We start from the raw sequence: 24,752 nt of genomic DNA on the forward strand, positions 1-24,752 counted from the left end.
AATAGATAGGCCATGTGAGAAAGGCAAGGTCACTGTGATCGTGGGAGACTTCAATGTATAGGTGGACTGGGTGAATAATGTTGCCGGTGGATGCAAAGAAAGGGAAATCATGGAATGTTTACAGGATGGCTTTTTGAAACACCTTGTGATGGAGCCCACAAGAGAGCAGGCTATTCTGGACTTAGTGCTATGTAATTAGCCAGACTGTATTAAAGATCTCAAAGTAAAGGAACACTGAGGAGGCAGCGATCATAATATGGTAGAGTTCAGTCTGCAGTTTGAAAGAGAGAAGGCAAAATCGGATGTAATGGTGTTACAGTTAAATAAAGGTAATTACAGGGGCATGAGAGAGGAACTGACGAACATCAACTGGAGGCACAGCCTAGCGGGGAAAACAGTAGAGCAACAATGGCAGGAGTTTCTGGGTGTAATTGAGGACATAGTACAGAGGTTCATTCCAAAGAAAGATTTTCCGGGGGGGATTAGACAGCCGTGGCTGACAAAGGAAGTCAGGAAATGTATCAAAGAAAAAGAGAGAGCCTATAAAGTGGCCAAGAGCACTGGGAAATCAGAAGATTGGGAACACTACAATAACAGAGGATAACAAAGAGAGAGGTAAGGAAGGAGAGGATCAAATATGAAGGTAGGCTAGCCAGCAATATTAGAAATGATAGTAAAAGTTTATTTCAATACATAAGAAACAAATGAGAGGCAAAAGTAGAAATTGGGCCACTCCAAATTGATGCAGCAAGGCCAGTGATGGAAAGTAAGGAATTAGTTGAAGAACTTAATAAGTACTTTGCGACAGTCTTCACAGTGGAAGACATGAGTAATATCCCAACAATTATATGGTAGCCATTACAAAAGAGAAAGTGCTAGAAAAGCTAAAAGGTCTAAAAATCGATAAATCGCCTGGCCCCAATAGGCTACATCTTAGAGTTCTGTGGGAGATGGCTGAGGAAATAGCGGAGGCATTGGTTGTGATCTTTCAAAAGTCACTGGAGTCAGGGAAAGTCCCAGATGATTGTAAAATCGCTGTTGTAACCCACTTGTTCAAGAAAGGATCAAGTCAAAAGATGGAAAATTATAGGCCAATTAGCCTAACTTTGATTGCTGGTAAAATTCTAGAATCCATCGTTAAGGATGAGATTTCTAAATTCTTGGAAGTACAGGGTCGGATTTGAACAAGTCAGCATGGATTTAGTAAGGGGAGGTCGTGCCTGACAAACCTGTTAGAATTCTATGAAGAGGTAACAAGTAGGTTAGACCAGGGAAACCCTGTGGATGTTATCTATCTAGACTTCCAAAAGGCCTTTGATAAGGTGCCTCACGAGAGGCTGCTGAGTAAGGTGAGGGCCCATGGTGCTCAAGGTGAGCTACTGGCACGAATTGAGGATTGGCTATCTGACAGAAGGCAGAGTGTTGGGATAGAATGACAGCCAGTGACAAGTAGTGTCCTGCAGGGTTCAGTGTTGGGGCTGCAGCTGTTTGCTTTATATATTAATGATCTGAATGAAGAGACTGGGGACATGCTGGTGAAGTTTGCTGATGATACAAAGTTTGGTGGACAGGCAGGTAGTACTGAGGAGGTGGGGAGGCTGCAGAAAGATTTAGACAGTTTAGGAGAGTGATCCAGGAAATGGCTGATGAAATTCAATGTGAACAGATGACAGGTCTTGCACTTTGGAAAAAAAGAATACAGGCATGGACTATTTTCTAAATGGTGTGAAAATTCATAAAGCCAAAGTACAAAGGGATCTGGGAGTATTAGTCCAGAATTCTCTAAAGGTTAACTTGCAGGTTGAGTCCATGATTAAGAAAGCGAATGTAATCTTGTCATTTATCTCAAGAGGGTTGGAATATAAAATCAACGATGTGCTTCTGAGACTTTATATAGCTCTAGTTAGGCTCCATTTAGAATATTGTGTCCACCTTTGGACCCCACACCTCAGGAAGGACATACTGGCACTGGAGCATGTCCAGTGGAGGTTCACACGGATGATCCCTGGAATGGAAGGCCTAACATAGGATGAACGGCCGAGGATCCTGGGATTGTATTCATTACAGTTTAGAAGGTTGAGGGGATATTTAATAGAAACTTACAAGCTATCGCGTGGCTTAGAAAGAGTGGATGCTGAGAAGTTGTTTCTGTTAGGCGGGGAGACTAGGACCCATGGGTACAGCCTTAGAATTGAAGGGGGGGTCAATTTAGAACGGAAATTAGGAGACATTTTCTCAGCCAGAGAGTGGTGGGCCTGTGGAATTCATTGCCTCGGAGCGCAGTGAAGGCCAGGACATTAAATGTCTTCAAGGCAGAGATTGATCATTCTTGATCTTGCAAGGAATTAAGGGCTATGGGGAGAAAGTGGGTAAGTGGAGTTGAAATGCCCATCAGCCATGATTAAATGGCGGAGTGGATTCGATGGGCCGAACGGGCTTACTTCCACTCCTATGTCTTATGGTCTTATGGAAACTGGATAGATACATGACTTGGAGAAAACTGCACAGCTATGAGAAAGAAATTTAAAGTTTGAATAATTGAACAGTTTGATAAATGAGGTGGCACAGGGGGTGGCTGAATAGTCTCCTTCTGTGAAATAAAGTTTCTATGAAACAAAATGTAATTTACATTTTAAAAGACTTTCTCCTGATTGCCTCAGGTATCCTATACAACCAATAATGGGGGAGCTAGACCAGACAGCTATATTAGAATGCCATCAGAGGTGGTAGGGTTACAACTACAATTCCAAATTACAGCAGAAATCTAGGATAGTTGGTGTAGAAGTATGACCAAAACCACAACAGAAAATAAGATATCAAAACAAAATGCCCAATTTAAAAAAAAGTCAAAGAAGAAAATAAAAGATACTGGTGGGCCCCAGGTTTTGGCTTCTTGCAGCTGAATAGGACATTTAAATATGCAGTGCTCTGAACTTGGCCTTTTTGAAACGAACATTCATTAGATTTGGTAAAATAAGCAGTGTTATCCAGAAACAGGAGTAAGGTCCCATTAGAAAACAGCAATCAGCAGGCTAAATAATATGGCAGCAGTCCAGTGATGTTGCTGCAAACATTGTTTTTTTCATCTGAGACAAAAAAAATGCTCTGACACCCACTGTCCTTCCCAAAGATATTTCTTTCCCACTATTGCCCTCTGTGCTGATGCATTAACCACCTCACTCTCCCACTCAGATCAAATCTCAAACACACTGAATGTATCTGAAATAACTCCAGACAGGCCGGTATCCCTTCACCAAGTCACCCTTTATTTACTCACGGAGAGTCCTTGAAACAGCTCACTCAGAGCCAGCTCTCAGAGTGAATAGGATGTCTGACACTCTTGTTCTTATCTATCAGTCAGTGCTCCCTGACTGGACCAGATTAACAGCCACAATCAGGGAACTTGTATTCTATGAGGTCCACCTGGCTGATCTTGTTACAATCTCTACATCTCTCCCCCTCCGAGTCTGAGGATATAGGCTGATTTGTTTTTTTTGTAGCTCCTCCTGCCGTGTTTTATCATTGGTCAGGTTTCTCCACTTCTGCCTCTGATATGGGTGGCATGTAACGTACAGTAGCTTGTCTCTTGCACCTGAAGTGTCGTGAAAGAAATTCATACTTTTCTTCAGGCGGCAAAGATGCTGAGGTGGCACGATCCATTGTGTCCATCTTAGATTCCAAGATACCTTCAATGCTTGATGGACACGAAAACCAATGGGTCCCGGAATGGTCAGAAAGGCTGTTGATGAGCTGGGCACATTTTGCTCTCACACTTTTTGCGATTTAGCAGTTTTCAAATGGTGCACGTGCTTGTTCAGGACTGTCATACCTACCTGAACTTTATACATCACTGGACCTGACTTTGCATCAACCATGCCTTTTACCCATTCAAGGCCATTCCGTGGTTCCTAAACTTTGTCCTCTGAAGTAAACTGTATCTCTCACATGGAGAGTCTTGTGCCCAGCACTGGTGCCCCTGATGCTGTTTCACTACTTCTCCCACTGGATCCACTAAGATCAAATTTAGCCTGGTGCAGAGTCTTCTCCCATTTTAGCAATTCTGCTGGAGCTATCCCTGTAATTGCATGGGAGTGGTCTTAGAATCAAACAGGAACCGAGTTTAGACAGTTTGGTATTCAGTGAAGCTGTAGGCTGTTTATTTAAGCCTGTTGTCAAAGTTTGGGCTGCTGTTTCTGTCAGACCATGGGATGATGGATGGTGTAGATCTGTCCTTATATGTCGAATACCATTCAACTTTAAGAAATGCTCAAATTCCCTGCTGGTGAATGATGGCCTGTTATTTGTGACCAGTACATCTGGGAGTCTGTGCATTACAAAAGATGTGCACAGTTTTTCTATTGTTTGACAAATAAACATTCTGCACGCCCAGGATCTTGAATGGACATCCACAGTGACTAAGAACATTGAGCCCATGAAAGCATGTGCTTAGTCATCATGAAACTGAGTCCAGGGTTTATACAGCCATTCCCTGGAAAAGGTTATAAGAGATAGGATTTATCATCATCTAGAAAGGAATAAGTTGATTAGGGATAGTCAACACGGTTTTGTGAAGGGTAGGTTGTGCCTCACAATCCTTATTAAGTTCATTCAGAAGGTGACCAAACAGGTGGATGAGGGTAAACCAGTTGATGAGGTGTATATGGATTTCAGTAAGGCATTTGATAAGGTTCCCCACAGTCGGCTATTGCACAAAATACAGAGGCATGGGATTGAGGGTGATTTAGTGGTTTTGATCAGAAATTGGCTAGCTGAAAGACAGAGGGTGGTGGTTAATTCAAATGTTCATCCTAGAGTTCAGTTACTAGTGGTGTACCGCAAGGATTAGTTTTGGAGCCACTGCTGTTTGCCATTTTTATAAATGACCTGGATGAGGGCATAGGAGGATGGGTTAGTAAATTTGCAGATGACACTAAGGTCGGTGGAGTTTGGCACCTGTAGTGCCAAAGGATGCTACAGGTTACAGAGGGACATAGATAAGCTGCAGAGCTGGGCTGCGAGGTGGCAAATGGAGTTTAATGCAGAAAAATGTGAAGTGATTCACTTTGGAAACAGCAAAAGGAGAGAAGAGTATGGGCTAATGTTAAAATTCTTGGTGGTGTAGAAGAGCAGAGAGATCTTGGTGCCCATGTACATAGATCCCCGAAAGTTGCCACCCAGGTTGATAGGGTTGTTAAGAAGGCATATGGTGTGTTAGCTTTTATTGGTAGAGAGATTGAGCTTCGGTACCACGAGGTCATGTTGCAGCTGTACAAAACTCTGGTGCGGCCGCATTTGGAGTATTGCGTATATTTCTGGTCACCACATTATGGAAGGATGCAGAAGCTTTGGAAAGGGTTCAGAGGAGATTTACTAAGATGTTGCCTGGTATGGAGGGAAGGTCTTATGAAGAAAGACTGAGGGTCTTGAGGCTGTTTTCGTTATAGAGAAAAGGATCGAGAGGTGACTTAATTGAGACATAAGATAATCAGAGGGTTAGATAGGGTGGACAGTGAGAGCCTTTTTCCTCAGATAGTGATGGCTAGTACGAGCGGACATACTTTTAAGTTGAGGGGTAATAGATATAGGATAGATGTCAGAGGTAGTTTCTTTACTCAGAGAGCAGTCAGGGCATGGAGCGCCCTGCCTGCAACAGTAGTAGACTCGCCAACTTTAAGGGGATTTAAATGGTCAGTGGATAAACATATGGATGAAAATAGAATAACGTAGATTAGATGGGCTTCAGAATGGTTTCACAGGTCGGGGCAACATCAAGAGCCGAAGGGCCTGTATTGCACTGTAATGTTCTATGCAACCGAGACCAGGGTTTATATGACCATTCCCACAAATTTGGGGAGCTTCTCGTGGTAATTTTTGCCCTTGTTGGCACTCTGGGTACTGCCCCACCAATACGGCTATGTCTACATCCAAGCATGGTCACCAGACATATTTCTCAGTAACATCTTCAATTCAGCTAGTATTTTTGCAGCAACCTTTACTCTGGAGAATTACCTTGCTTCCTAAAATGATATGCCATTATCTATTGTGACCTGGTCTCTCCAGGTCCAAAAAGGTTTAAATTCTGATTGTGGTAGTCCTTTGGTTTTCCCCATCAGCTCCAGCTGTTTCAGTTTTGCTAGGACAGGATCTTTCTGTGTCCAAAGTCTGTTATGTCAGCTGTGGCTAGACGTGTATCCAGAAAATGTAAAATCATTATGGACTCTTTCAGTGGCAGTACCACCAGTAGTGTATCTGCCAGAGGGAGGCTGCTCAATGCATCTGTGTTGAGTATCTTCCTGAACCAATTTTGCCCATTAAGCTTTTGCCCTGACCTTTTACTATATTTAGTAATAACTGAACCAGCTGCTGCTCATGAGAGACCGGATGTGAAGTTGTACTTTAATCCATAAAGGCTCCCCAGGACAGGTTCACAGTCCAGCCGAGGTCTTGCTCAAACGTAAAGGCTGGAGTCCAGAGTGGATTTTGTTAAAGACAGGTTCTATGATCAAAGTAATGGCTACACCATGATCGACCTCCATTAGAACTGGTTGACCATTTAACCAGACAGTTATTTTGGTTGGTTCTGATTTAGATGTTGCTCAGCAATTTAACTGCTCCGATCCAGATGTAGGGGGGATGTTCCAGGGTGTGCACTCTCCTGGATACTGGCCTATGAGTTTCTTTACTTCATTTAAGTTTTTTGGGACTCTTCTGCTGTATTGAGTCTGCATACCAGCAGCAACTACAATGGCTTGCCACTTCACGGATCCTGAAGAAAATGTTAACTGTTTCACCGAGACTTAGCTTTGTTTTGGGATTTGGCTGTGGATTGACCTAGAGCCCCTCTGTTCAGGATATGTTCTGGCTGAGGCTATGCAATTGCCTTCACTCGAGTGATGTTCCCCAACCTCAGCCAGACTGGTGAAGGTGTTCACAGGTAGTGGAATAGGCTGTGCCTCATACATTCTGCCTGCCACATTTTCCAATGATAAAGCTAGTTGTAGCGCCTGTTGGAAGTCCAGTTGGGTTGCATGGTTACATTATTAATCCCACATACCAAACGATCAATCAGCATCTCATTAAGAGTTAAACTGAAGTCACATTCCTCTGCCTGTCATCTTAACCTAGCCAAAAATCCCAATGTGGATTCCTTGGTTCCCGAACTGCCATACAAAACTAATAGCGTCTAAGAATTACAGGCAGTTTAGAGTCGTAATTACCTTATCTAAATCCATCAACCCTTTTAGTATCTGGTGCCACAGTGAAAATTAGGCTTTCAATAACCAAAAGAAGCTATGGATTCATAGTAGTCAGAAGAATTACTCATTGCTTTTCACCTCAATGTCATTTGCCTGGAAACAATAATGCATTAATTTCACATACTGGGTCCAGTCTTCAATGACAGGATCAAATGAATAAAGCTTCTCAAATAACGGCATGATGCCAGAAATGCTTACCCCAACTAAAAGACAACTGTTGCGAGTGTATTTCTTCAGGAACATGCTCTTCTCTCATCATCACTGAAATAATTCCACACAGGCTGGTATCCTGTCACCAAGTCACCTTTTTTTCAAAACACGTGGAGAGCCTTGATACTGATCCAGCTCCCTCAGAGACAGCTCTCAGATATCAGGATGTCTGAAACTCCTGATCTGTCAGCCAGGGTCCCTGATTGGACCAGATTAACAGCCCCAATCAGAGAACACATTCTAGGAGGTCCATCTGGCTGACCTCATTACAATCACGACAGTACCCTCTAGAAACTTCATAATGGAGTAAAGTAAAAAAATTGTAAAGGCTATCTAAGTCTGAGAATACATTCCTCCCTCTCTCATCTCCACACTCTCCTCTTTGTCTTCCTCCTTTCCTCTGTAGCTTTTCAGCCAGATGTTAACAAGGCACTAAATTTAAAAGGTAACAATTGCCAATAATGTTCAGATATTCCAGTATTCAGCAGTGGTGAACAGTGACTCTGGTTGGAATGTTCAGTATGTTTAAATGTTACATGCTTGGATTAATGTAGGAGGAATTGAGGAAAATGGTACTGACCCAATACCCTTTTTCTTTCAAATCACCATTCTATTTCTCTGTGTTTTTTTCTCATCCTCATGAACGCTAGAAATCAAGATTTGTTTAAGTGATAAGTACTGATTTATTTTGCCAAAAGAAAACGTTGGCAAGACAATGAACTGGTTTCAATATTAAACTTCCATTTTGAAAACTGAAGTAACATTAATGAAGAAAGCATTTATTTTGTCAGTTCTGACATATCTCTTGACATATCTCTTTTTAACTCATCTACATATTGCCCTGCCTTAAATAAAAAATTAAGTTTAGACCACGCGAAAAAGACTAAACGTGTTAACACACCTACCAAAAACATCAGTGTCACTTTTCTTCCTCTCAAGTATACAAGATCTTAAACAGAACTTGCACATTTTATTTGAATATAGCTTGTTCCAAAATTATTTTAAGCAAAGCTACTGGAAATAAAGTTTCAGACCATAACAAAAAATAATGTGGTTGAATACAGACGAATCCTAGGAAATTAGGCACATTGACTACATTCTGACTAAACAAACCAAATAGAGAAGATAGCATCATAACTCTAACTCAAATTATCAGGTCTGTGCCCAGGCTTTTGGGAAAGACCAAAGCCTTCAATTAAAAACTTTAATGATTGCATTAATAGATACAAAAGAGAATTCAAATTACTGAATATTATTTCAAAATACTTAAAATTCTTAATTTTATTAAGCTGAGTGAAGAAATTATTTTCCAGGTACTCACTTCTTTGCATGATGCCATCCCCCAGGCCAGTTTATTGCCACCTTACATTTTTTGTCAATTAAACACTGCGCAGCTGTGAGAGTGGCTCCCGCTACTGCTGCAGCATAATCAAACACCCCCTCTGTTGCAGGACAGTCATAACCTGAAAAATATAGAAATCAAAATAAATAATCAACTAAATGAACCAAGTCAATTGCAGAGGGCAACCGATCGCACATGATCTCATCACTGGACAGCTTTATTTCATCTTTCTTTAAGTTATTTTCCCTTCTCCAGCACCCACCATTTCCACACTTTCCTGAGTGTTGGGTCCTTTGTGGGGCACGATTCCACAGCTACTGCTTGTGTTAAAGTTCTTCAATCAAGTGGCTAGTACTACAGCATGAACTTTGAAAATGCATTGCTGTGCAGTGGCAGAAAAAAAAATCACAATGATGTCTAATTCTGCCTTCAATCAACATCTGCACTCTCAGACAAGCAGCAATGAGGCCTTAATCATTTTCCCTTTACTAACCCATGGATATTGAAGCAAATTTAGCATCTCTACCATTGTATGTGCTGAAATTAGTTAATCTAATAGTTATTAGTTAATACAGACTTATCATTGAATTACACGCTGTACAGATTTACTATTTACTACATAAATTCATTGAGCTGTCAAGAAAGTCACATCTACCTCTTTTTTCAGCCTTTTCAATATTATATACCATTTTCTGTGCTTCTAGGTTTCTTCTGTGCTTCATTTAACCAATGGGACGATCATACAACATGTACCAAATCAGAACATTTCAATTTCCCATCGCAACATAACTTATTCTTCCATTTCCCCTTCCACACGAGGAACACATGGAAATTGAATAAAATCGAGTGCAAGTCAAATCCAAATCACTTTTGCACAATAACAGTTGTCATATGGAATGCATGAAGTTGCTTTGCATTAAAGAGCTACTAACATAACTCAGCTTGAAACAACTGACTTTTTTCAGATTCAAAACATGAGCTAATGCCTCATAACAGTTTCAACTTCGATGCAATATTCTGCCAAAATGCAAACCTCTCAAACTTTTTTGAACACACAATACCTGTGGACTTATAAACTAATAGGTTAATCTTTTTAAGCTTTTTTTGAAGGCAAGTAAAGCTTGTAATTTTTTGGCCTAACAACCATATGGTTTTAGGCAGCATTTCAGAAGACATTATGAGCAATGGGAGGATCAGTCACTTTAGGTTATGTGGCTTTCTCTGTTGTTGACCGTTGCCATACAGCCCAGCATTAGAAACAGACATCTGATGCGTTTCAGCCCAGAATGATTTACAACAATGTGGAAAAACAAAGGGAAATTGCAGTTTCAATAAGAGGTGAATTACATGCCAGTATGTGTCAGATTATTCTGAATAAGGAAGGGTTCAAACAATACTGCAGAGTTACATCCAAATGTAGACAGCTCACACACAGCTGCCTCATTCAAAAACAGAGCATGAAACCTTAATTTCTACAGATGATCTGAATCTGTTCTGCAAGAAGCGACAGAAAAGTTTTTGTTTCTTTCAACCCTTCCAAAGCTAAATGGGAACTGGAGTGCAGAGGATTTTGGGTTGGAAACACCAGCCTGGTTGGCCCTTTTCTTTTCCCAATATTGGCTGGTAATGCGTCCACAGAAGGTGCATTGTTAGATCAGGTTTAAGTGAAAGATAATGAGTGTTCTGTGAGCTGAAATTCCTCTATGCTGAAATTGCGCCAGCTTGCAGACAACCTGACTGACACTAATCCTTATTTATGGAGTATTGCAAGGCACAGTGTGGGGTTGTGTAACACCTAGCAACAGAGAAAACCCTGCAGTTCCAGCAATGAGACAAATAGGAGACACAGAGCTTTTCAGAAACTCATAAGCATAAAGAAACCAGTAGGGATATACTCTCGAAGTCAGCCAGCTTTCAGGTACTGCAGTTTGACAAGGTTAACTTCTTGAGTACCAAATCTCCAGAGACATTGTGAAAATGGGGTAGTGCAGCAGAAGGGGGCAGAAATCAATTTATACAATGCAATTTCTTGTCTACACATTTGTTGATATTGATAATTTCAAAAATATACTATTAGCCTATATTTTCACCATGTGTAAGTGTTTGATTATTCGGGGTGACTAAGTACTATCTTCCAAATTTTCCAGACCTCAGGTCAAGGTTGGTTTTGATCTGAGTGAAAGAGTCGGACCACATTTTATAGATGAGTATGTAGGAAGTACTCTTGCACTATTTCAATGTCATTTCGAAGCATTACTTTCAAAGTAAAGTACTTGTTCACACATTGCACACATAATCTCTGATTTGAGAATATTTTCATTCAAGGACAAAATCAACCTGCCTTACAGGAGAACTCAGAATTACAGAAATGTGACACTGTTACAGAAGGAAGCCATTCTATCCATCATATCTGTGCTGGAAAATGCTTTACGAATATTCACACAGAAGCACAGATATTGAAACAAATATATTGCAGCTCAGAAGACAAATTATTCAGCCAATCGGACAAAGCCCTTAAACAAAGATGTAGTTTAGCCCCATCCCAATGCCTGTTTTCTTTCTCCACAGATATTGCTTTATTGTATACTCAGTGTCCCTTACCATTTCAGACGGAGTTCACTATATCCATATGACTGCATGAAAATATTTTTTTCAAATCAATTCCAGCATTTGTTTGACAATGTTCTTCAACTTATACCCTCCAGCTACCATCTAACTAAATAGTCTGTGGAATTCAGAACATTTTTAGTGGAACTCCTCCTAAGTTTAAGATAATAAAAAAATAGGAGCAGGAGTAGGCTGTTCGGTCCCTCAAGCCTGCTCTGCAATGCAATAGGATCATGACTGATCTGACATTCCTCACGCCCATTTTCCTGCGTTTTCCCCAAAACATTTGATTCTCTTACTAATCAGGAATCTGTTTATCTCATCCTTAAATACACACATGGCTCTGCCACCACAGCTGTCTGTGGCAAGGAGTTCCAAAGACTCAACACTCTGAGAAAAGAAACTCTTCCTCATCTCGGTCTAAATTGCCGCCCCTTTATTGTGAGACTATACTGTCTGGTTCAGGACTCTTCCAAGAGAGGAAACATCCTCTCAGCGGTTACCCAACAAACCCCTTACGAATCTTATATGTTTGAATCAGATCACCTCTCATTCTTCTAAACTCCAGTGAATAGAGTCCCAATATGTTTAGCCTGTCCTGATAACGCTCCATACCAGGGATCATGCTAGTGAACCTTCTCTGAAATACTCCAACGAAATAATATCTTTCCATTAACCGGACTAAAACTGCTCACCATACTCCAGATGTGGTCTCACCAGCACTTTATACAATTGCAGTATGACCTCCCTACCTTGAAAATAAGTGCCAACATTTCATTACAGTTTACAGCTTTCTGGACTTAATATTAAGTTCAACATCTTCAAATTGTGAACCAACTCTCATTTCTTTCCTTTCTTTTATCTTTACTCACTACATTCTCCTATTTCTTTGCTTGTTTTATCTTTACTTGTTACATTTTTTGACACCATATCCTTTCCCCCCCTCCTCCCACCCCAGTGGGACTGTCTTCTCTTTCAAGTCTGGCAGTTAGACACACTATTGTTCTACCATTTTTACATTCTGATCATTTCATCTGAACTATCAACATCTTTTCTCCACCAGCACTCTACAGCCCCCACCCCCAACTGCTCATAAATGCTACACCCTTCACACTTCATTTCAGCTCTGATGAAGAGTCATCTAGACTCGAAACATTAGCTTGCTCTCTCTCCATGGATGCTGTCTGACCCACTTGATCTCTAGCATTTTTTGTTTTCAGTCCAACATTCCATTAACCTTCCTGATTGCACAACTGTTTATAATATATATTAATGATTTGATGCAAGGAAACAAATGTACTCTAGCTAAATCCTAACCTTACTATAAGACCATAAGACATAGGAGTGGAAGTAAGGCCATTTGGCCCATCGAGTCCACTCCGCCATTCAATCATGGCTAATGGGCATTTCATCTCCACTTACCCGCATTCTCCCCGTAGCCCTTAATTTCTTGTGACATCAAGAACTTATTAATCTCTGCCTTGAAGACATTTAGCGTCCCGGCCTCCACTGCACTCTGTGGCAATGAATTCCACAGGCCCAGCACTCTCTGGCTGAAGAAATGTCACCGCATTTCTGTCCTGGATTTACCCCCTCTAATTCTAAGGCTGTGTCCACGGGTCCTAGCCTCCTCGCCTAACGGAAGCAATTTCCTAGCCTCCACCCTTTCCAAGCCATGTATTATCTTGTAAGTTTCTATTAGATCGCCCCTTAATCTTCTAAATTCCAATGAATACAATCCCAGGATCCTCAGCCATTCATCGTACGTTAGACCTACCATTCCAGGGATCATCTGTGTGAATCTCCGCTGGACACGCTCCAGTGCCAGTATATCCTTCCTGAGGTGTGGGGACCAAAACTGGACACAGTACTCTAAATGGGGCCTAACCAGAGCTTTATAAAGTCTCAGTAGCACAACAGTGCTTTTATATTCCAACCCTACTGCACTTGTGTGCTAACTTCCAGTGTTTCATGCACAAGTATCCCCACGCCCCTTTGTGTGGCAACTTTCTTCAGTTTTTCTCCATTTAAATAATACTGTTCTTTTGTTCTCCCTTCCAAAATGAATAACTTTGCATTTTGCCCCCATAATATACTCCATTTGGCAACTTTTTGTCCATCAATATCTCTATGTAAACGTTAAACTTACCTTCCCACCTATTTTTGTGTCATCTTTAAATTTAGCTCAAGTACATTTGTTTCCTTCCATCAAATCATTAATATATATTATAAACAGTTGTGGTCCCAGCACTGATTAATTAAAGGGAGCACAATTTTGTCAGTTCTTGTAAATGAAGACTTCCATTTTTGGCATCATCTCAATAAACAATTTTACAGTTTCTCTGCACCCTTAATTTCCCTGAGGAATGGTACACAACACTAGCTGCAATGTTCCAGTTAACTAATGATTTGAATAGGTTTAGGATTATCACTTGGTTTTTAAAATCCAAGACTAAACAAAAAAAACATGAGAAAGCAGCTCCCTGTGACGCATGATGGCACTGACATTAATGAGTTCCCTGAGCACTAAAGTTCAAAAGGATTTTTTTAACTCAGAGGTTGAGGAGATCAATATTTGATTGGCTTTTCATTTCCAAGTATAAACTGTACATGACTATTAGAAAAACAGCAATAACACCTCTGCAACCTGCTGAATGGATTTCATTGCAAATGGATACAAATTCTACACATTAGATAACTTCTATATGCACTTTATACAACATCATAACACATTTAAATCTAATTACTTGTGTAAATCTTATTTCTAATCAGTATTTTTTACTCTGGTTGCAGACCAAATTCTTGAATAAGTTATACATTGTGGACAAAGAAAATTAATAATTCTTCACACAATCTACAGTTTACAGAAAACTGGGTACAAACAAAACAATTCCTGGCAAAAGCATTGTGTTTATCTGAATGCAATTCTTAAAACATATGGGCTTAATCAAAGGAAAGGACTGCACAGCAATGACATAAATAATATACATTTATAAAACAGACAGAAAATTTTTTACAAAAGGCCCGCTGGTCCACTGTCTGTCCCATTCAGCAAGAGGTCATCATGCTCATTTGGACAGCAATGCACACACAATGGGTCAAATGGCCTCTTTCTGTTCCATAACACTTGTGTGATATTGCAATGTGGTAAAACAATTATTAACTCCGCACTCACAGTAGCCATATCATCACTCAGGAGAAGCAGCACAATAGATTTTTAAAAATACGGAGAATTTCAGGGAAAACAATGAACTACTGCTTTCATAAAGACTCACTTTCATGTGGCATTGAAATTACAGAATGAAGGAAATGTAGGAGAAGAATACCATTACAACATTATAATGAGTGCAATCCTGTGATTACTTGTTTTAAAACTCAATATTTCTGCACTGCTTCGCAGTGGCAACCTATCAAGCATAGACTAAGTGTTGGGAGCGCTGGTTAGAAGAGTCTAATACAAATACTGAAGATTAATTTCAAAATGGTTAAGATGGAGCTTTGGGACTGGTAACTCTTCTCACTTTGTACAAGTTGATGACTAGTCGAACAAAGCCGACAAGAATATTTTTAGAAACAAATGCAATGCCAGAACTTACACTAATTGAATACCTCATTGATTTTGAATAGTGGATTACAATGTTGTCATTTTACCCTTATCCTTAGCTCAGTTGTCTGGATGCTGGCTTGCAACACAGAGCAATACAAATAGCGTGGGTTCAATTCACCATGAAGGACACTCCTTCTCAACCTCTCGCCTTGCCTGTGGCATGGAGACCTTCAGGTTAAACCACCAGCAGTCATCTTTTTAAAGAGAGCGCAGCCCTATGGTCCAGCAGGACTATGGCAACTTTACTTTTAGTGTTTCATAATCCAAACCAGAGTACCAGTATCAAATTTCTCCTCTCTCCCACTGACAGGTTTTCTAAATGAAGGAACTCAGCAATCTCAAATGTCTGATTACCGCCATCATAAATTAATTCAGCATTGTTCTTTATTAAAAACCAAAAAAACTGCTGAGGCTTTAGATCAGAAACAAAAACACAAATCGCTGGAAAAGCTCAGCAGGTCTGGCAACATCTGTGATGAGCAATCAAAGTTCATGTTTTGGGTCTGGTGACCCTTCTGTTTAAGGGTCACCAGACTCAAAACATTAATTTTGATTTCTCTTCACAGATGCTGCCAGATCTGCTGAGCTTTTCCAGCAACTTCTGTTTTTGTTCTTTATTAAGTTGGCAGTACAATTTAAGAAGTCACAGGTGTGGCTAAGGCAAGAAACGCATATCCATGCAATTGCAGTGAACTACTGTGATTTGAAAGCATTTAACCCTTCATTTGAGGTATTGCAAACAATGGTGACAATTATTTTGAAGAACACAATCACAAATAAAAGGAGAAAAAAACATAAATATTCAAAACAGACAAATTAGAATGTTTACCTAGTCCATACTCTGCAGACTCAGGGTCATCATCATCACCATCCTCACTGATTTTCTGCAAATGCTCCAGGTAGGCATCTGTATGGAACATTGCCATTTCTTCCATAGAAGCCACTCGGGGTTCAACAATCCTGTTGTAAATAATAAGAATATCAGAAGCAAGCATATTTGTGTCCTTTCAATCCATCCTGCCCACAATCCAAAGCACCATACACCCCCTTCACGTGAAACAGTGATTTATTTAGCTATGATTCAATTTATATACTGTGTTCACTGGTCATAACATGGTGTAGCTGAAAATGTGTTGCTGGAAAAGCGCAGCAGGTCAGGCAACATCCAGGGAACAGGAGAATCGACATTTCGTGCATAAGCCCTTCTTCGGTCTTATGCCCGAAACGTCGATTCTCCTGTTCCCTGGATGCTGCCTGACCTGCTGCGCTTTTCCAGCAACACATTTTCAGCTCTGATCTCCAGGATCTGCAGACCTCACTTTCTCCATAACATGGTGTACTCTACATTGAGACAAAAGGTAGGCTGGGTAACCCCTTTCTGCAATATTTTGAATGTCATTACAAGTATGACCCCAAGCTTCTGGTGGTTTGACATTTTACTTCTCCAACTTGCTCCCATTCTGACCTTTCTATCCATGGCCTGAGACAATAAACTGATGCAAGCTAAGGAACAGTATTTTCAACTTAACAATCTTCAGCCTTCTGCACTCTAAAGAGTACAATAATTTTAGACTGTTATCTCTGCTTTCACCAAATTCCTGAGCATTTGTTCTTTTGTTTTGCAGGGTTGTTTTTTGTCTAGTTTCTTCCTTTAGCTCTTCATGTCACATTCAGACAGTTTTAAAGTAGCCAATTAGACCTCATTTTGGCACTCATTTCACCTCTTTTGCTTTGGGTCACGGAATTTTTATTATCTTATCTCTCCTGACCTTCACCCTCTCGCAGAACTCCCCATTTGTTCTTCCTGCTATGCACCTCCTGATAAACTGAGTAGGTGCAGTATTTTTGTTTCCTTTAAAACATCAACTTTACTAATTTTACATCTTCTGAAACAATTATACTGGAATCCAATTGTTGTTCTCTAAAATATGAATTGGCTCCTGGTGTTTGTCCCCGAGTCTCCATGTCTATAGTATCTAGACTGGTTAATACACACATCAGGTACTTAACAGGTACTCAACATTTTGAAACTGCAGCATAATTACTATGGTCAACCAAACGATGACACTAAACAGAGCACCTAAACAAAACACTCAGCTATTTGTGTAATCTAAATAAATCAGTGCATACCATTAAAGCTGTTATATTTTTATAGAATATGCTTAACCGAACTCAGTACTCGATGGGTAAACACAAATACTAGTGTGTTTTTTTAGATCAACCTGTTCAAAGATATTATTACACACCTCAAGAGTAGGTGGGACATGAACCTGGGCCTTCTAGCTCAGAGGTATGAGCCTTTCATTACCAATGACAAACAGCTTTGTTAACAACGCAGCTCTGTGCTGAATTAATTGATCTTACTAAGCGCTGCAATTGGTACCAATGCCCCAAGGATAACAAAACAGTTAGCTATGATCCTCACTTAATCTTACACCAAATAATTTGCTACAAACACAAATGTTTATTCCCCCGCCAATGCTCACTATCTAGGTTCACACATCAAGTACAGACAAGTACGTTAAAAAAAATCTAATTTCAAAAAGCAATACAAGCAAGTGATGTAAATCTACAAGGCTAGACTTTGTTAAAATGGTCACCTAGTTGAAACAGTTTAAACGAATCACCCCACTGAATGGAGGTGAAACTTGCGCAGAATACAATTTGACCATTTTAAAGAACATGATGAAAAAATGTGGAGAACAAGTATATACAAAAGTCAAATGAGGCAAGATAAGAAAAAGACAAGGTAGTTATTGTCATGTACAATGACAAAAATAATGCAAAAACGTACTACAAAATAAAGGCATTGAATACTCAACAAAATAGTGTAAAGCACAAGGAAAAGCCAAAGAAAACAAAGCCAGTTTTCAGATCAGTGTTTTAGTTATATGAAGTTATAGAACTGTGAAAGACTGCATTGAGCCACTGAAGGATGCTCAAGGACATCTAGTAAACACTCATTGGAAATATTAGCTGGGTATTTTGCATTGGTCTTTATTGAAGATGTTGGTCAACCATTCGAATTGAAAGATAATACTCATTATAAAGTCAGAATTATTATAGAACTGGAGTACTTTATTGCTTAAGGATGAATTAAGGACCTGAAAATAGATAACAGTCATAGAATTCTTACAGCAGGGAGAACGGCCCTTCAGCCCATCATGTCTGCTGGCCCTCAAACATCCATCAATTCTAATCTCATTTCCTAGCATTTGGCCTATAGCCTTGTAGACCAGAGAACTTCAAGTATTCATCTAAATAGTTCTTGAATTACTTGAGGGTTCTTGCCTCTTTCATCCCTTTAGGTACAGTGTTCTAGAAACCCTCTGGGTCAAAATCTTTTTTCCTAAAATCCCTCTAAACAGTTCACCCTGATAAAGGGAAATGTTTCTTCCCATTTACACATCTTAGAACAGCCATAGCCTATCTAGCATCTCTTCATAGCTAAATCACACTGGCCCAGGCAACATTCTGATGAATCTCTTCTGCAGCCTTCCTCAAGCAATCACATCCTTCCTACGGTGTTGTATACTGCAGAGAGAAACTAGGAGAAAGTGAGGAATGCTGATGCTGGAGATCAGAATCAAAAAGTGTGGTGCTGGAAAAGCACAGCCATCCCTGCTGAAAGGCTTATGATCAAAATATTAACTCTCCTCAGATGCTGCCTGAGCAGCTGTGCTTTTCCAGCACCACACATTTTGATTCTGCAGAGAGAAACTGAACAGAGGATATCCACCAGTGGGTCCACAGGAAGATCGATACACAGCACATGTCCTGTTCTTTTTTTTTTAAGTTCACTGCAATCTGGGATAGTTTCTATGGAAAGGAAGGACTTTTTTTAAATTGTTAAAAAAAGGAAAGAAAACAGACCTGGCAAACTACAAGTCCATCAGTTCGACGTGACTAATAGGTTAGATGCGTGAAAGAATCATTATGACTTCAATGAGAGCAAGGGATATAGTATGGGCATCCAACATAGTTTCAAGAAAAGGTCCTGGCCTCAAATTTAATTATTTGATGATGTCACCAAAATATGTTGGATGCAGATACCCAGTAAACATTATCTCCTTCGAGCCTTTGACAGGATACTGAAAAGTGGTTTCTCTATGAGATGGGAGGCTTCTGGTGTTAGTGGCAATACATTACCTTGGATTCAGAAGTGACTAAAACAAAGTAGGTAGACAGGAGTTGAAAAATGGGAGTTGAAAAATTTTGGAATCTGGACACTAAGTTATGTCCAGTAGAGATGAGCATTAGGACTACTGCTGACAATTATTAATGATCTATATTGAAAAGTTGAAAGAATGATATGCAAAAGCATATTATAAAACAAACTTAGTTTTAACCGGCAGCTTATGAACCAGCATTCTTGATAAATTACACACCTCAGGTATCACAAGTTTACTGTATTGAGGTGATCTCTGCAATGTCAGAGTAGTCAGTTGTGGGTGTGAGTGAGAAAGCTCGCTAACATTAACTTTTATTTAAGGAAATGTTGCAGTATTATTTGTGTTATTTATGTTGTAAATAAAGTATAAGAGTGATGTATATACCTCTTGCATTATATTTTTATTACTTAGTGTGTTTTTTCACATCGATAGCATGGACCTCTTGATCAACTGGTACATTCCTGGACTCATGGGCGCTGGTTAATATAATGTTTGTTGTATTCAGAACTCAGAGCATTAGACTGCAGATGAAGCTTGATGTATTGGAGGATTTGTTATGATCAGTCAAAATGAATGCTGATAACATTTCTCTTTTAAAAAAAGAGAAATCTTAGTCATTATTGAAAGAACAAAGCCACAAGATTCCACAGTTGAAGCTAAACTACTTTTTATTATACAAGTGCAAACATTGAAAACTGTCTTAGATAACCACCCATATTAAAAATACAGAATCAACACAAGTTAAACATGAATTAATAGATAATGTTTACTTAATTATAAGCTATAAATTACATCATAAACCAAAACAGATCTTACAAATTGGCTCAGCAGACCAATTGACCTAAAAGTCATAAATTTCATTGATAAAGTTCTTCAAAACTCTGACTTCATGAAAAAAAATTAGCTTATAGGATTTATCCCGATGCCCAATCCCCAGCAGCACACAACACAACCATGGCTCGATCTTCACCAAAACAAAGGCACATGACTCCACAATTCTTCTCACAAACTCTGCTTATGACAGTCTGGATAATGTTGCTTCATCAAACAATAGCTTCAAGAAACAGAAAAAGCTGCAGCAACATGTACATCCCTGTTCTCTACTTCTGGATCTGGCCTATCTTCTTTAATCAGCCTGTATTGCAATCTGGAAACTTCATCTGAGGTCTAGTAGCTTTGTGCCCTTTTATAGGATTACAGACATTTCAGATTCCTCAGAAGTTCTAATTTTCAATCTTAGTTTCTTTAGAAATTGTAAGGGTTAGTTTCCTTTGCCTATTCAGGTGCATGTCAAAACATGTAAGTTTTAAACAACAGTTTAACTCATGATTGGCAAAGGATGTTTCACATGATTAAATGCAGTGCGGTGTATGTGAATGTTAAATGCAAATGCACCCTTCAGTGAAAAGCCTTACAGAATGTGAAATACTTGAGTATTCTCACATATGGATCTTGAAAGATCTGGTGAAAAATCAAAGACCTAAATGTTAATTCTTTCACCACTTAATACTAGATTTGCTGAGTTATTTTAGATTTTTAACATCCGCAATATTTTGTTATTTATCAAGATTAGTTTTTAAAAAAAACTTGGGCACTATCCTTTAGAGAACAGCAAATATAAGGGCAAACTGAACAAGCTTGAAAGGATGATAGGAAAGAATATGCTGTTGTCTAAACTTGACTATTTGTTCTGATTAAATACAATAGATCACAGGTCATGATTTAAGTTGTAATTAGCCACAAAAGACAGCTCTTTTCCTCTGGAATTGTAAACATCTGTAAGAGGCTAATGCCACAAATGCTGATTAATTGACTTCATTCAAGGACAATTGGACCTCCTTCTGGCTTATGCAGAAATCTCCTCCTACAAAAGGTTAGCACTGGGTTTGTACTTGTTTGTTATCCTCTCTCAGGAGAAAGTGAGGACTGCAGATTTTGGAGATCAGAATCAAAGAGTGGAGTGCTGGAATAGGAACCTGATGAAGAGCTTATCCTTGAAATGATGACTCTCTTACTCCTCGGATGCTGCCTCATCAACTGTGCTTTCCCAGCACGACACTCTCTGATTCTCTCAGGAGATCATATGGTTTTTGATCAGGGTGGCGAAGTATGCTCATTTGTGATGTACATAGTATCATAGTTGTGTAAGAGGCAGAATTGATCAGAGGGTCTTTTTTCTTTGTTTATCATTTGTAAAACAAAACACAGTCAGCATCTATGAAACATATTACAGCCTCTGGAGAACTGAGAAGGAATTGGGAAACTGGTTATCAATTTAGCAATCACTATGGAACAAGCAACCCTTAAGAATTGCATACTCTTAAATCTGTATATTTCTTGCTTCCCTTTTCGTACTTTTTTGTATTTTAAAACCAGCACTGGGATCACTCTGGGAATAGATACTCAATGTAGAATTCAAATGAAATCCACTAGATCAAAATTCTGCCATCTCAACCACCTGATGAAGAAGCAGCACTCCAAAAGCTAGTGTGCTTCCAATTAAACCTGTTGGACTATAACCTTGTGTTGTGTGATTTTTAACTTTGTGCACCCCAGTCCAACACCGGCATCTCCAAATCATGTCCATTATGCATGATTACATTACACCAGTAACCTCTGGAATACAGAAAGTTAAGCAAAGGTTTCAATGAGGTTTTAGGATTTTTAAAGAAATTGATGGATAGAGAGAAACATTTTCCACTGGTGGGAGAGTTTAGGACAAAGGTGCACAATCTTAAAATAGAACCATGTCATCAAAGAACTTCAACAAACAGAAGATTGAACAAATTTGTTAATAAAAAGCAACAAATGTTAGCTCAATTAATAATTTTTAGAGTGAAATACTTTTGTTTGTTCAGAGATTAAGAGATGTGGAGCCAAGGGTGACAGGGCTAGAAATATCAGAACACTAATTTCTCCTCGTGTCTGCGTGGGTTTCCTCCGGGTGCTCCGGTTTCCTCCCACAGTCCGAAAATGTGCAGGTTAGGTGAGTTGGCCATGCTAAAATGCCTGTAGCGTTAGGTGAAGGGGTAGATGTAGGGGAATGGGTCTGGGTGGGTTGCTCTTCGGAGGGTTGGTGTGGACTTGTTGGGCCAAAGGGCCTGTTTCCACACTGTAAGTAATCTAATTCCACTGCTAGAAAAATAAGAAGTGGTCCACTTGGCAATCATGCCACCTGCTGGTGCTCACAGTTTCTCCCACTTCTAATATCATTGTGATTCCTCCACTCACTGCACTTTGAGAGTCCCTGCTGGTCACGATTTGGGACAGGGAAAGCAAGCAGGAGGCAGAAAGTGGACAGCCATGGGCTCAGGGGAGGACTGGTGAGTAGCTTGATGAGGGTTTGGAGAGGGGCATTAAGACTGCAAGACGGGCAGCATAGTGGCTCAGTGGTTAGCACTGCAGCCCCACAGTGCCAGGGACCCCGGTTCAATTCCTGCCTCAGGCCATTGTCTGTGTGGAGTTTACACATTTCCTTCGTGTCTGCATGGGTTTTCCCCGGGTGCTCCGGTTTCCTCCCACAATCCAAAGATGTGCAGGTCAGGTGAACTGGCTATACTAAATTGCCCCTAGTGTTAGGTGTATTAGTCAGGGGTAAATATAGGGTAGGGGAATGGGTCTGGTTGGTTACTCTTCAGAGGGTTGGTGTGGACTTGTTGGGCCAAAGGACCTGTTTCCACACTGTAGAGAACCTAATCTAATCTAATCTAATCAAGGGGGGTGCTGAGTAGGAAATTTGACTCAAAATAAGGGCAGCAAGTATGACGCAGTGAGAGAAAGGGAGGTGGGTGACAAGTGGAAGTGAGCAACAAGTACACAATGTCAGTATTGGGAAAAAAACTGCTCTTGTACTGATGGATGGAGTGACTGTCGAGAGGGCACACACAACTGTCTGGTTGGCAGCAGCAGGCAACCATATTAAAAACGTGAAGTTGATGCCTCATCAGATATTTTGGTAAGAAAAATGGCTGTACCTCATATATTTCAGCAACCCATAAGAAGCAATCAAAGTATGGACCATACTAGCCTAGAAGAAAAAAAAAGATTAGTTAGGAGATGGCAAAAGAAGGCCAGTAATGTACTAAAATATAAAAACTAAAAGAACTGCAAATGCTGTAGATCAGAAACTAAAACAGAAGTCACTGGAAAAGCTCAGCAGGTCTGGCAGCACCTGTGAAAAGAAATCAGAGTTAATGTTTAGGATCTGATGATCCTTTCCCAGAACTGACGGTAGCTTGGAAATGTAGGTTTTTATGCAGAAAATAGGGGGGTGGGGGGGTTAAGGGGAAAAGGAACAACAGTAGGTGGGCTGGAGCCCAAAGAGTGAGCACAGTTAGACAGACAAAGGAATGGATAATGATCTAGCTAGGAGGGTGAATAGCTGTTAATGGAGACTGTTAGTGGCTAACAATAGTTAGGGTGTAATGGCAGACTATGAGATAAGGCCAGGTGTGTGGGGTAGGGGACGAGGACATGGGAGAATTCAGGCCTTAAAATTATTGAACATGATATTGAGTCTGAAGGGCTGCAAGGTCCCAAGTGGAAAATGAGGTGGTCTTCTCTACATTGGGGAAACAAAGCATAGACTGGGTAACCACTTCGCAGAACATCTAAGTTTTGCCTGCAAAAAAGACCCTGACCTTTCAGTTGCCTGCCACTTTTAACACACCACCCTGTTGCCTGACCAACATCTCTGTCACAGGCTTGCTACAGTGTTTCAGCCAAGCTCAGCGCAAGCTGGAAGAACAACATCTCATTTTCCTGGAAAGAACCAGCTCGTCAGGGAGGAGTATTAGCAGTTAGTAAATGAGGAGAAATTGCAGTTGGAGGCAGATAACAATGAACAGAAAAACACCCCTGCAGCATAACGAGATGACCTCAACTGCCTTTCTCCAGTAAAAGGCCACCCCTCCTCTTTCTCCTATGGCTTTCAATATTCGATCCAATGTCAATGAATTTAGCATCTGCCATACCTTGGGTGCCAGCAATTGTGACATTTCATTTCCCTCTAGTTCTGCGGAATGCCTTTGCAGAAAACATTTCCCCCTTATGACAAATAACAGAGGGCCCACCCAGTAATTGGACTCTGCTGATGCCTCAGCAGAATAGCTGGATGAATGTACAGACTTGTATATACAAATGATTAATTTTGATCTCTGTATGTAAAGATATGCAATGTGTGCATAAGAATGGCATGAAAAAAAAATAAGAATTTTATGAATAAAGTATATTTTTGAAATTTAAAAAAATCTCCCCCTTATGACAAATAACAAACTCCATAGCCAACTGCCACGAGTACCTAAATCAGTCTGAATTTAATCTACATACACTCCAGTGTCTATTAGCTCCAAGCGGAAACGTGTCTCTATATCAATTATGGTGTGAACTTGATCAATTCCTCACTGGAGCTAGGTTTCAGACCTTCAAACAAACACAGCCACTTACCCAATTAACCCAACATCTCCAACATTTTAGGCAATGGCTCTAACCACATCTTATCCTGTAGATATTAATACATTAAATCACAATCATTTGATCAGTACTCCAGTTCAGACCTG

General features: G+C 40.0%; 1 protein-coding gene across 3 annotated transcripts in view; it reads right to left on the reverse strand.

Moving 5' to 3' along the window:
* The window catches only part of hdac8 (histone deacetylase 8), a 71,418-nt gene that overhangs the window by 44,768 nt on the left and 1,898 nt on the right, over window positions 1-24,752 (reverse strand). For all 3 annotated transcript variants that reach the window (XM_043704543.1, XM_043704546.1, XM_043704545.1), the window contains exons 2-4: window positions 23,169-23,221; window positions 15,852-15,982; window positions 8,788-8,929 (exon numbers count right to left, since the gene is read on the reverse strand). In XM_043704543.1, coding sequence (XP_043560478.1) covers window positions 8,788-8,929; window positions 15,852-15,982; window positions 23,169-23,221 — 326 coding nt within the window. The remainder of the gene's footprint in view (window positions 1-8,787; window positions 8,930-15,851; window positions 15,983-23,168; window positions 23,222-24,752) is intronic.

Source organism: Chiloscyllium plagiosum, chromosome 15, assembly GCF_004010195.1.
Source record: "Chiloscyllium plagiosum isolate BGI_BamShark_2017 chromosome 15, ASM401019v2, whole genome shotgun sequence".
NCBI classification, from domain to species: Eukaryota; Metazoa; Chordata; class Chondrichthyes; order Orectolobiformes; family Hemiscylliidae; genus Chiloscyllium; species Chiloscyllium plagiosum.